At 36.1% G+C, this 11,440-nt stretch overlaps 1 protein-coding gene across 3 annotated transcripts in view; it reads right to left on the bottom strand.

Annotated features, from left to right (window-relative positions):
- Positions 1-11,440, bottom strand: part of LOC110030090 (cell differentiation protein RCD1 homolog) — a 53,758-nt gene that overhangs the window by 3,394 nt on the left and 38,924 nt on the right. For 2 of the 3 annotated variants that reach the window (XM_020732647.1, XM_020732648.1), the window contains 3 exons: positions 10,958-11,053; positions 8,005-8,195; positions 7,841-7,910 (listed from right to left, as the gene is read on the bottom strand). In XM_020732647.1, coding sequence (XP_020588306.1) covers positions 7,841-7,910; positions 8,005-8,195; positions 10,958-11,053 — 357 coding nt within the window. The remainder of the gene's footprint in view (positions 1-7,840; positions 7,911-8,004; positions 8,196-10,957; positions 11,054-11,440) is intronic. The other variant, XM_020732650.1, reaches the window with a different exon arrangement.

The following is an 11,440-nucleotide window of genomic DNA, read 5'->3' as shown; positions in this document are numbered from 1 at the left end:
GTAGTGGGATTAAGGCTTTGTTGTTGTTGTTGTTGTTGTTAACTTTAAAAATGAACCAAACACTATTCTGAATTTATAGTATTTGGATTTTATAAACTCCAGATTTACCGGATTTATTAAATCTTATTTAATGTAAATCCCATATGCAACCAAGCACCCCCATAGATGAGCTAACTATGATTTATTTGAAGTTTTATATGATAAGATCAGTGCTTTTCTAATATGCAAGGATTTGTGGTTTTCAAGGTAGGCTCGAGCAGCAGAAAAGTCGCAAATTATTAGAATATACTATCTCAAAAAATAGAACCAACATAGACTTATGCTCAATCATGAGAATCAATGGAACACAAAATAGTTATACAGACATTTACCTTTTGAACATTTCAAAGAGAGAAAAATGTGTCATCTTTAAGAATAGAATATACTTACGCTACGAACTCAAAGAATAAATATATGTAATTAGAAATAATTAAAGTTTTTTCTTAATGTATGATATTAAATTGATTTTATTTTTAATCGGGCTATCAAATTTCCCATAGATACAAGATTTCAAGATTAATTGAATTTTGGGTGATGAGCCTAATAATAATTTTAATTAAAGGTGTTCATTCTTTTTTTGGCCTTCGATTCATAAGAGATTTACATGAAATAGAGCATGAGAGAGAATAGAGAAAAGAGAGATAGGAAGAAAGCGAGAGAGGGAGAAGAAAGAAAGCGGAAAGAGAAGGGAGAGAGAGCGAGAGCTAGAGAGAGGTAGAGAAAGAAGAAAGAGGGATGGAAGGACACGGAGGATCGAAGAGAGTGAGGGAGGGAGAGATGGAGAGAGAGATGGAGAGAGATAAAGTGAGAAAGAGAGAGAGAGAGGAACAGAGAAATAGAAAGGGAGAGGAGATTGGGCGAGTGAGGGAAAGAAAGGGAAGAGAGAGAATAGAGAGTGAGAAAAAGGAGAGAATGAGAGTAAGGGAGGGAGAGAGGGGTAGGAGACGGAGAGGGAGAGGGAGAGGGAGAGGGAGGGAGGGCAAAATAGAGGGCAAGAGAGAGATAAAGAGAGAGATGGACGGAAATTGTGAGAGAGAAGAGGGAGTAAGACAATAAACTAGTGAGAAACAAATAGAGACAGATGGAGAGAGTGAGAGAGAGAAGAGAAGAGAGAGAAAGTGAGAAAGGGAGAGAGAGGGAAGGTGGGAAGGCGGCAAGTGAGAGGGAGAGAGGTAGAGAGAGAGGTAGAGAGAGAAAAAGAGAGGGAGAGGGAGTCAGGGTGAGAGGGAGAAAGAGAACTTAGAGAAGTGTTTGAGAGAGGGCATAGAGTCAAAGACAAGAGAGAGATAGAGGGTGGGAAAGCAAAGAGATAGACGAGAGAGAGAGAGAGCGAGCCAGAGAAAAAACAAGAAAAGATAAGAGAGATGGAGGGAAGGAGAGAGGGAGGGAGCATGCAAGTGGGAGAGCAAGAAAGAGAAGAGAGATAGAGGGAGAGATACCGTGAGATAGAGAGCTAGAGAGAGAAAGAGAGAGTGTGGGAGAGCAAAGAGATAGAGAAGGAGAGGGAGAGTGAGCCAAAGGGAGTGCAAGAAAGAGTAGAGAGAAAATGAGCAAGAGAGAGATACAGGGAGGGAGTGAGAGAGTAAGCAAGAGTGATAGCGAGAGAGAGATAGAGAGTGAGAGATCAAAGAGATAGAGAGAGAGAGAGAACATGTAAGTAGGAGAGCAAGAAAGAGGAGAGAGAGAAGAGAGCAAGAGGGAGGAGAGAGAGAAGAGAGCAAGAGAGAGATGGAGAGAGAGCGTGAGAGCTAGAGAGAGCAAGGGAGGGAGAGAGGGATGGAAAGAGAGAGGGAGGGTGGGAGCGAGGGAGATAGAAAGAGAAACCCAAAAAGAAAGCAAAAAAATGACCAAGTGAGAGAAAGAGCGAGAGAATAAAAAAAGAGAAAAGAGAGCAAGCTAGAGTGAAAAAGAAATAAGGAGAGATGGAGGGAGGGAGAGAGAGTGTGTGTGTGAAAGAGAGTGAGAGCAAGAGAGGGAGAGGAAGGGAGAGGGAGAGGAAGGGGAGGGAGAGAGAGTGTGTGTGTGAAAGAGAGTGAGCAAGAGAGGGAGAGGAAGGGAGAGAGAGAGAAAGAGAGAGAGAGAGTCTTCAAAACGTGACACTAAAGAACATCATCTCTGACATGCTGGATCTCCCTCGGCAGACACAATTCGGGACGTAGGCTATATATCTAAATATTCTAAACTACTCTTAACAAAAGTTGCCCTGTGTCTGGCATCAGTTACTCAAATACATGACCTTTTTAGACATCTAATATCAGTCTTGTTGATGCCCTTCTCAAAGTCTGCCAAGAAGTGGTTCAAGGCACCACAACCTCATACTCTACCTAAATGTCCATTACATCGAAGTCACTACTTTCTAGAACAGCTACTGTTAATTCAGCTAAAATCTCTCTAATGGGTTCAACTAGAATCGATAACGCCTTTTATTGTTAGCTGGAAGTTGAAAATCCTGATCACCATTTATTCCTTCAACAATTCCATGATCAGTTAAAGAGATCATTCTTCCAGTTGTGCAATCTGATTTACTATGCCCAAACTTGTGGCTGTAGAAACACCTCCTGAAAAAAGAATTTAGAGATGCGGATTAGTTCCATTGTTCTCCATTCTGAATCAGTTTTAGCTTAAGCAGAATCAATTTTTATGTTCCTTTGGGTGTACTTTGGCTGTCAGATCTTGTGGTTGAACTCTGTTTGTAAGATGTGGTGATAATCCGGTAATGTTGTCCCTCCACTTTTGAAGTTGTGGTCTGCACCTCTTATCCTGATTATCTGATAGGTAGTAGCATTCTAACTCCAATTTCAAAGAGACAAAGTAGTGATTTTATTTTTCCCTCATGCTAGCATAGGTGCTATGATGCCTCGTTTCATATACCCAGGGGAGCTGAAGAGGGGGAGAGAAAGCAGGGAGACGGAAAAATAAAAGGATATTTTCGCTCTATAAATCATTAAAATCTGCTTACCTGTAGAATCGAGAGGCTCTAGTGCAAAGGAGAGGAGGACATTGCAGTTGGTATCGGAGGAGGTCTCGTCGAGCAAGTTAAAATAGCAGCGTTGTGCACACATGTAGAGGAAGAGGAAGGGGAAGCAGAAGGAAGAGAAGCTCTATGCGTACACGTGCTTGACCCTAACCTAGCTGACCATCGAAAAAGAGAAGAGGAAGAAGGAGAAGTTATTGAAGTCGACACTAAGCGTTTAGTTATGTGCAAGGAAGGGCAACGAAGCTTAAGTGATGGCATCGAGTCGACGAGGGCAATGGTGTGGGATGCTCGAACGTAGCAAAGAGACCAGTCGGATCTTGCCTGCAAGGCGGAGGAGCTCTCGTATCTGCTAAATCCTTGTGTGCATAGGAGGGGGGAGGATTTGCATACAACATCGCGTGCGAGATAGAGGAGGCAAAAACGCAGAAGGCAAGTGTTTTATAAAATTTGCTTAAAATTTTATTATATTATTAATTATTAATTATTAATTATAAAATTTAATTAAATCAGAATTCAAATTAAAGAAGTCTCAAATTAAGATTGACAAGGGGGTGGCGCAAACAAGAAAGGGTAAGGTTTTATTTTCAAAAGAATTTTATATGAATTAATAATATTTAAGATTAATTGCAATGATTAAATTTCAAATTTAAGTATTGAAATCTTAATTAAAATAATATAAGCAATGGAAATATATATATATATGTAATAACATAGTTTATAAAAATAATAATAATAGTACAAAATATTTAATCGAAATATGAAAAAAAATTTTACATTCATTTAAATTAGAGGGGACATTAATTGAATATTGAATAAAAATACAAATCATAGACGTCGAGTAAGTTGTAGTTTTGATATTCAAATTCAAATAACATGAACACTTAAAATAGAAGTTTCTAATCAACAACTAACATAACATAATTACTTAGTTGATTAATTAAAAATTTATTTGTTATAATATTATAAGCAGCTAAATATTGAAGACAAATTAAGCATGTATGAAGATTTAAGACAAGACATACGATTTTGAGGTGAGTTCTCTTTACTCTTTTATAATAGCATTTTATTTCTTCTCAATCAATTGCATTATATGTGATATTTATAAAATTCATGTATGACCTTACCGTGAATTATATACTCTTCTTTCTATTGGTCATATTTGAATATTAGGTCTTATTTTTTAAAAAATTATAACATATTATTTAAAGATACATATATTATATTTTGTCATAACATAAGCATATGAATGATATTAATTAGTTATATATATGTTTGTGTGTGTGTCGCATACCCCGATCTGTTGGTTGGCATCCACGGTATAAGACCCCTCAGGTCGGGAGTTCGAATCCCCTATGGCACAGTTGGGCTTAAATCCCCTCTTATACAGTTGGCCTTAAAGATGTGATACTCGAATTGTTAGGCACATTAGGGGTGGCTGAAGACTCGTATAATAGAGATATATATATATATATGGTACTAACGGGATAGCGCTAAGATACTCGTGCACATAAATGAAAAAAAATATTAATATTGAGGAACCTTAATTGGTAGACAAAGCTCATGTGACATTTGTATAAATATAGAATGATATACATATGTTATTAAAGAGTAAACCCCATTAAAACATGAAATATCGTATGAAATTATATTCTTAAAATATCAAATGTTTTATACTGATTTATTAAAAACTTAATTGGCATGCATATTATTTTTTTCCTTGCATTATAGTATTTTAGGAGTGTAAGTACTCACTGGCTTTGGATTGCTCATAGTTGTTTGAACTAACTTTTCAGGTTTAATTAATTTATTAAAATATGAGCAATAGAAGAGAATGTTTATAGAAGGCGCAGACAACCTGTAATGGGGTAAATTTAATTTTACTATTTTATTTTCATTTTGTTTTGTGACTTTTTCATTTGTTAAATGTTAGTTATAGGAAATGAATATAAAAACAGTTCCCACAGTCCCTTTACCAACCTTAGTTAATTCCAAGTCTCGGGTCAGGTCATGACAAATGCTTCAAAATTTTCCACCAAAACAATGCACTCTTCAACTTGCTAGCGGCTAGTTCCAATATTCTGCTCGGTGAGATGTCCTGATACTCGAAAAAAAGTTTTATGGACTGAAGCCAATTGATGAACTCATATGGATCCAAGTGATTGTCAAAATATGGCAAATGCACTGTTACTTTAAAATTCTGGCTTCTCAAATACATTTGTTCAATTTTTCGGGATAGAGGCTCTTCATCTCTAAAATCTTTAACAAACTCTTCACCTAAGTATCCTCTAACAGGTACTTCATCTCTATATCCTCTGACAGGTGCTTCATCTCTGAATCTTCTAACAAGCATTTCATCTCTCGCCTCCTTTGATATTGTAACCCAAAGTGTTGTGATATGTTTGTTTATTCACTAGAATAATCCTAATGGGAGAGATTCAGGTGTTCCTCTCTCTTCTTTGGATCTCGCTAACACATTTATTGGTGACCACTCCCAGGGTCTTTTCCTTAATTTCATCAAGTCGTTGTAGCACTCGACAGAGTTGCCGCTATATCTCTTACATGGCAAACTCCTGGTCAGGTTCAGGCAATTATCTTCTAGGCGGTATGATTCATTTTGGGGATGTAGGGATGGAAAAATAATTTTGGGGGATGGAGATAAGGTTGGGTATAGCATATGTTAGAATCTCTACAATAGGACTAGGTTTAGACTAACTCTGATACCAAATGATACCAGACTTAACCGAACCACAATAGAAAAAATAAATATTATTACTGAAAGCAAATACACGGTTACAACTAACAAAATTAATAGAGAAAACAATAACAAACACGACACGCAACACACTGAAAAAGGAAATAACAACACGACACACGACTAGGGTGAATCTCGGGGTGATGGAGGTGAACGACGAAGGTCTGGAAGGTGGCAGGATGATGGACAGGATAGTTGGCAATCAGAAAATAGCAAGGCAACATTATTCAGGGTTCTAGACAACAAGCAGAAAATATCAATGTCACACGGTTGTTCGGGATGATGATAGCTAAGGAAGAGAGCTGGAACGGAAGCAGCAGCAAAGATGGGAGGCTGGAACAGCAAAGGCAGTGGGCATGGAGGACTGGAACAACGATGGCAGCAAGCCAAAAGGACTCGGACAATGACCAAGTGGTGGAGAAGTGGCTTGAAACAGCTAGAACATCTGCCAAGGTTGCAGAGGGGCATTCCTAAAGGCCGGAACAGCAGCGAGGCAGCAATGGAAATAGATATGGGCAGCAGGAACAACAACCAGGGGCCGGGGAAGGTGACTGCAAAGTAGGAACTGCATAAAACAACAACAAAAAACTGTTTCGAGTGGCTGCAGCAGGGAAACGGTTGTCTGGAGTGATGTTGGAGGATGCGGAAGTGGATAGGTAAAAATAATCACCACTCCTCAGGATAAATACAGTCAGAGCATCACCCAATCCCTTCAATACAATTCTTGAAGGGAGAAAACGGACTCCAACGTCTGTCATAAACAAACTCACGCAAAAGCTAAACTTAAAACATTATAAACATGAATATATAATACTAGGATAACTAAGAGACGCCTAAGAGGACCGATCGACTTGGAATGGAAAAAAAACAATGATCAAACCGGTCTAGGCAAACAACTGGGTCACAGCTTCGTTCGCAGGACTCCCGCATCAGGAGCAAGGGATGCTCTCGCGTCACCAACAAGAACAATTTGTCATGCTCCTACTGCTGCAAGGCACATTAGCGACCATCACTTTTCTACCGGAAGATCGCAAGTGTCTAAAAACATAAAAAGGAATTAAAATTTCCATCAGATTATGTACAGGAGTGCTTGTGAATTGTAGCTTGCTCATGAGTTACTATTGATATCGGAATCTAGTTGCTTCAGGCCAGCAACACAACATAACTCCTTGATGAACATCAAACTTATCATTGAACTAATGAGTGCTTAAAGAGAAAGTACATCTAATAAATTTCTGGTCCATATCCACAACCCCAAAATCATTATCATGGAAATTCAAGTAAGAAATTTTCTAACAAGATCATTGGCTCAACTTAATTAACAAAGAAAGATCAAGAACCATTCAAAGTATTCTATAACTAACTTAAAGTAGCACATCCAACGGGAAAAAAAGAAGTGTTTGTTCAGATTTTGCATTTGAATAACAGAGATTCAAAGTATTCTATAACTAACTTAAAGTAGCACACCCAAAATCATTATCATTTGATCAAGAACCGGAAGATTTTATATAAAATAATTTTTTACTCATGACGGATTGAGCGTCTGATGGATATTTATTATAAAAAAAAAACTGAAAGCTATTTAGATCAGATACTTCCACCACCGCTAATTTCCTGCTACAATTTCATTCCCTTCAAAAAAATGTGCCTATACTGTGATACCATTAGAAATAGATAATGTGATGCAGTTGCAAAAAAAATAGAATTTGCATTACAAAACTGCAATTTATTGTCATCTTGACAAGCAGCAGGAAGTGTAGCTTGACATTAATGAATGTAACTTTCAAACGGTTAAAATACATAAACATAGAGGCATATTATGTAAATTGTAATTCAAGATTCATTGTATTGAATTATGTGGCAAATAGAGCCCAAAAAAGGAAAAGCATTCCTCCTTTATTCTGTTAGGGGCTTAGCAGGTGCCAGTACTATGCTTTTACTGGCCTACAAATATATGTTTTCTAAGGGAAGTTGGAAATTAGTTAGCATTTAGTTTTTGGCAAGGTACGACTTCAAACAAAATCTTTAAAAACATAAGGATTTCAATGAGTTGATATTTAAGTAATGCTCACTCGAAGACAATTGTTGAAAGTTCCATCCTTGAGCATTTCTGGGAGGCAATTCTGCAAAGCCTCACATGCCCTGCTTATATTTTAAGCAAAAGAACATAAATTCAAGCCAAATCCTGAATAGTAAATCATGAAAATGTTATTCAATGATATTGGCAAATGAAAACCTTTGATTGTCAGAAAGCCTTAGGTAACAACGAATTATATGCTTCAGCAACCTAGTAGATGGCTGTTCAACAAGTGATACAACCATGTTCGCTAAAACAGTTCCAACAGCAAAAAATCTCTCAGCTGTGGTGCAGATATATCTCAGGCCAACATCATCCAGAAGAATTTTTTGGACAATAAAGGTGGCCACCTAAAATAGGGTTAAGATGAAAAAACATAAAATCAATATAAAATAGGTGATTGAACAACAACAAATCATGAAAATAAAGAATCTATCACAACTAATTATGCTAACCAGAATTAAATTCAGCTAGTTATACAAGAACCAATTCTCAACGCAAATAACAGGCTTGAAGGAAATTTGAATCAAAAAGAGGATTATCAAGATGTATCGTTCAGCTTCTTTCATTTTTATTTCTTTTTAACCGGAGGAGAGGAAATAAGAAAAACTAGAGAGAAGAAGTAATGAGGAGCTGGGAAACAGAAAGTTAAAGGAGGAGGAAGCGAGCAGTCGGGAAACCAAATAGAGGGGAGAGAAAATGAAGGGGGTCGGAAGTTGAGCAAGGGAATTCACCCTATAAATTACGTGTGAGATGGAAATGTGATTAAAGAGCAGAGAAGGGAGAAGTATGTTCTTACCCGAAGCAGTGACGCAGCGACCAAAGCTGAAGTCACAGTTCCTATTTTGTGCGAATACAGAGAACATGGCGAACGACTTGTGCGAAGGAAGAAGACCGAGCTGACTTCAGAAGGGAGGAAGGAGTTCACTGCCCTGTAAAGGAAGACGTGCCAAGAAGAGAAGCTTGTGCAGGAGGAAGAGCAGAAGCACTTGAGCCAAGCGAGCCGTAGGCCGAACGCCGTAGAAGAGAAGGAAAGGGATCGCATACGGGAATAGAGGATAAGATAAGCTTTGTTAAGACATATAAAAATATATATAATATATATAATCTAATATTATACATAATTTTATTATTTAAATATTAAAGTTAAGTGTATTTGATTCTAGCACTAAAGAAATTTTAAGATCTTAATTTTAACCATATTTTGAAAAATTAATAATATTTAATATAAATTTTTATTACAATAATGAAACTTAAATTTATTGGAATGCTAATTAACTTGGTGTAATACAACAGAAATTCAAAATTAAATTAAAACATAATTAAGTAAAAGTGATAATTGGATATTTTATATTTTATAGGTGACAATTGATAGAAGTAATACACGTTAAAAGCAAGCAAATCGTTAATTTAATTTAAATATTTATTTTATTGGTCACATTGCTAAGAATGTATGTAACTACTGATATCATACATTGATGTATGTCATATATAGTATATTGAATTGAATTTGACATGCACATGAATGATATACTTACGTTGACTGTATGTATGTGCATGACTAACTATGATGGAGTCACCCCTTGATGGTACTAATGAGGGAACACAAAGTTATCCGTGTACATATATGGAAAGGGTATTGATATTAATGTGTCTTAATTAACACATTTTTTTTAGACGGTGCTCCTGTGACATTTGTACAGATATAGAATGATATTCATATGACATTGATATAGTGAGATTCATTGATAGCATTAACATTGTTAATATAGATTTATTAAAATTTTAACTCGCATGCATTTTACTTTCATTTTCTTTGAATTGTTGTAGCTTAGGAGTATGAGTATTCACTGACTTGTTTAGCTCACTGTTATTTTTTTTAAAGCTAACTTTTTAGGTAAATTTTTAAATAATTAAAAGATGGACAAAAGAAGAAAAAACGTTTATAGAAGATGTATAAAACTAGTAATGAGGTAATTTTAAGTTATTGTTTTAATTTACTTTGTTTAGTGACTCTTTCATCTATTAAACTGTAGACAAATATAAAAAATTTTATTCGTACCGTCCGATCGTTTGTGCCCATCATAGTTAATTTCAAGCTTCGGGTCAGGCCGTGACACAACTCTCAATCTTTCATGCAGACCCCCTTCACAAGACTGCAAATCAGGATCCAATTTCTAATGAATATATTTAGAATAGTCACATGGATACCAATTTAAGTAAAAATTAATCAGCATCCAATTTTATATGCCATTATATATCTAGAATCGTCACACAAACTTGAACCCATAAATTTTATATGCCATAACACTCTCACCATCATGCTAGTGGCATGCACCGAAGCTTGAAATTAATCAACATCCAATTTCTTGCATAATGAATATATCTAGAATCATCACATGGATACCAATTTTAGTAAATTCAATAATATGGAAGTTTTATTCACAATTTTTTTCATTACTTAATTTTTTTGCATCCAACGGCGAGAATAGCACTTGTTAAAATTCATTAATGCTTCATGAAATACATACACTGAAGGGAATCGTTTTTTCAATAGATTTTAAGGAATTTAAACAAGCTGTTACATGTCTATCAAAAAATGGAAAGCCGAACCTGAAAAGATTATACTATGGTGATAGGATTACTATTTTTTGCTTAATTTATAAGAGTGATTTGCATAGTTACATAGAAACTGACATCCACATGAGCGCATAAGTTGTCAGGAAATTTCAAGCTATATGATTATTTCAATGAAATTCAATGAAACTGAAATATTACAACATACAAACAAGAAATTAAAAACAAGCAAAAGGCCAATAGCACAGTGTAGTTGTGTGATTCAATAACCAATAGAAGGTATAAGGTTTCAAGAAATCAAAAGACAAATGTGAACAGGTCTAAGGGATGGCAGAAAGAACAAGACTGCCGTGAAAGTTATAAAGATTCGTTTTGGCAATATGCACCGTCATGGTTTTAAAAATTGGTTAGATAATAACAAAGTTTCTTTCAAAAATAAACAAATGCAACTAAGCAAAATTTTAACTCTACGAGTCAACATGGGAGTTTGGCATTAGTGGCAGATGATAGCCCATATATTTGAATTAATACACACTGTTTTTGAGAGCTCACTGCCCATCTCCATAGTACGCAAGCACAAGGGAATTATCTCGGTTTGCAAAAGAAAACTGATAACATCAGGATCATCAACCTACAAAAGAACCAAATTCATAAAACACTTTAATAATAATTAAAAAAATTATACAACTCATAAAAGCAATAAGATGGAAAGTGTAATAGCTGTATACAAAAAGAAAAAAATAATTATAAAAAAGAAAAATCAAAACGACAAGGTGACCGTCTCTACAGTTATACTTGGGAGATGAACGTCCCCATCTGAATCAGATGAAGACTGAGAGTTAAGAAGGGAAAGGAAAGAGAAGCCAGAGTAGAAACCCTAAGTGAAGGAGGATAGGTGAACCCTAGCCGTGCGCGTGTAGGAATTGAAGTCGAGGGAGTAGTTGTGGGTGCATGTGTCCTATATGAAGGAAAGCAACATCGTGAACCTTAGTGCGCGAGAAGGGAGGAAAAGAAGAAG

Source organism: Phalaenopsis equestris, unplaced genomic scaffold, assembly GCF_001263595.1.
Source record: "Phalaenopsis equestris unplaced genomic scaffold, ASM126359v1 Scaffold000654, whole genome shotgun sequence".
Taxonomy (NCBI): domain Eukaryota; kingdom Viridiplantae; phylum Streptophyta; class Magnoliopsida; order Asparagales; family Orchidaceae; genus Phalaenopsis; species Phalaenopsis equestris.
The sequence above is the reverse complement of the archived record's forward strand: the minus strand, read 5'-3'. Positions and strand labels throughout refer to the sequence as shown.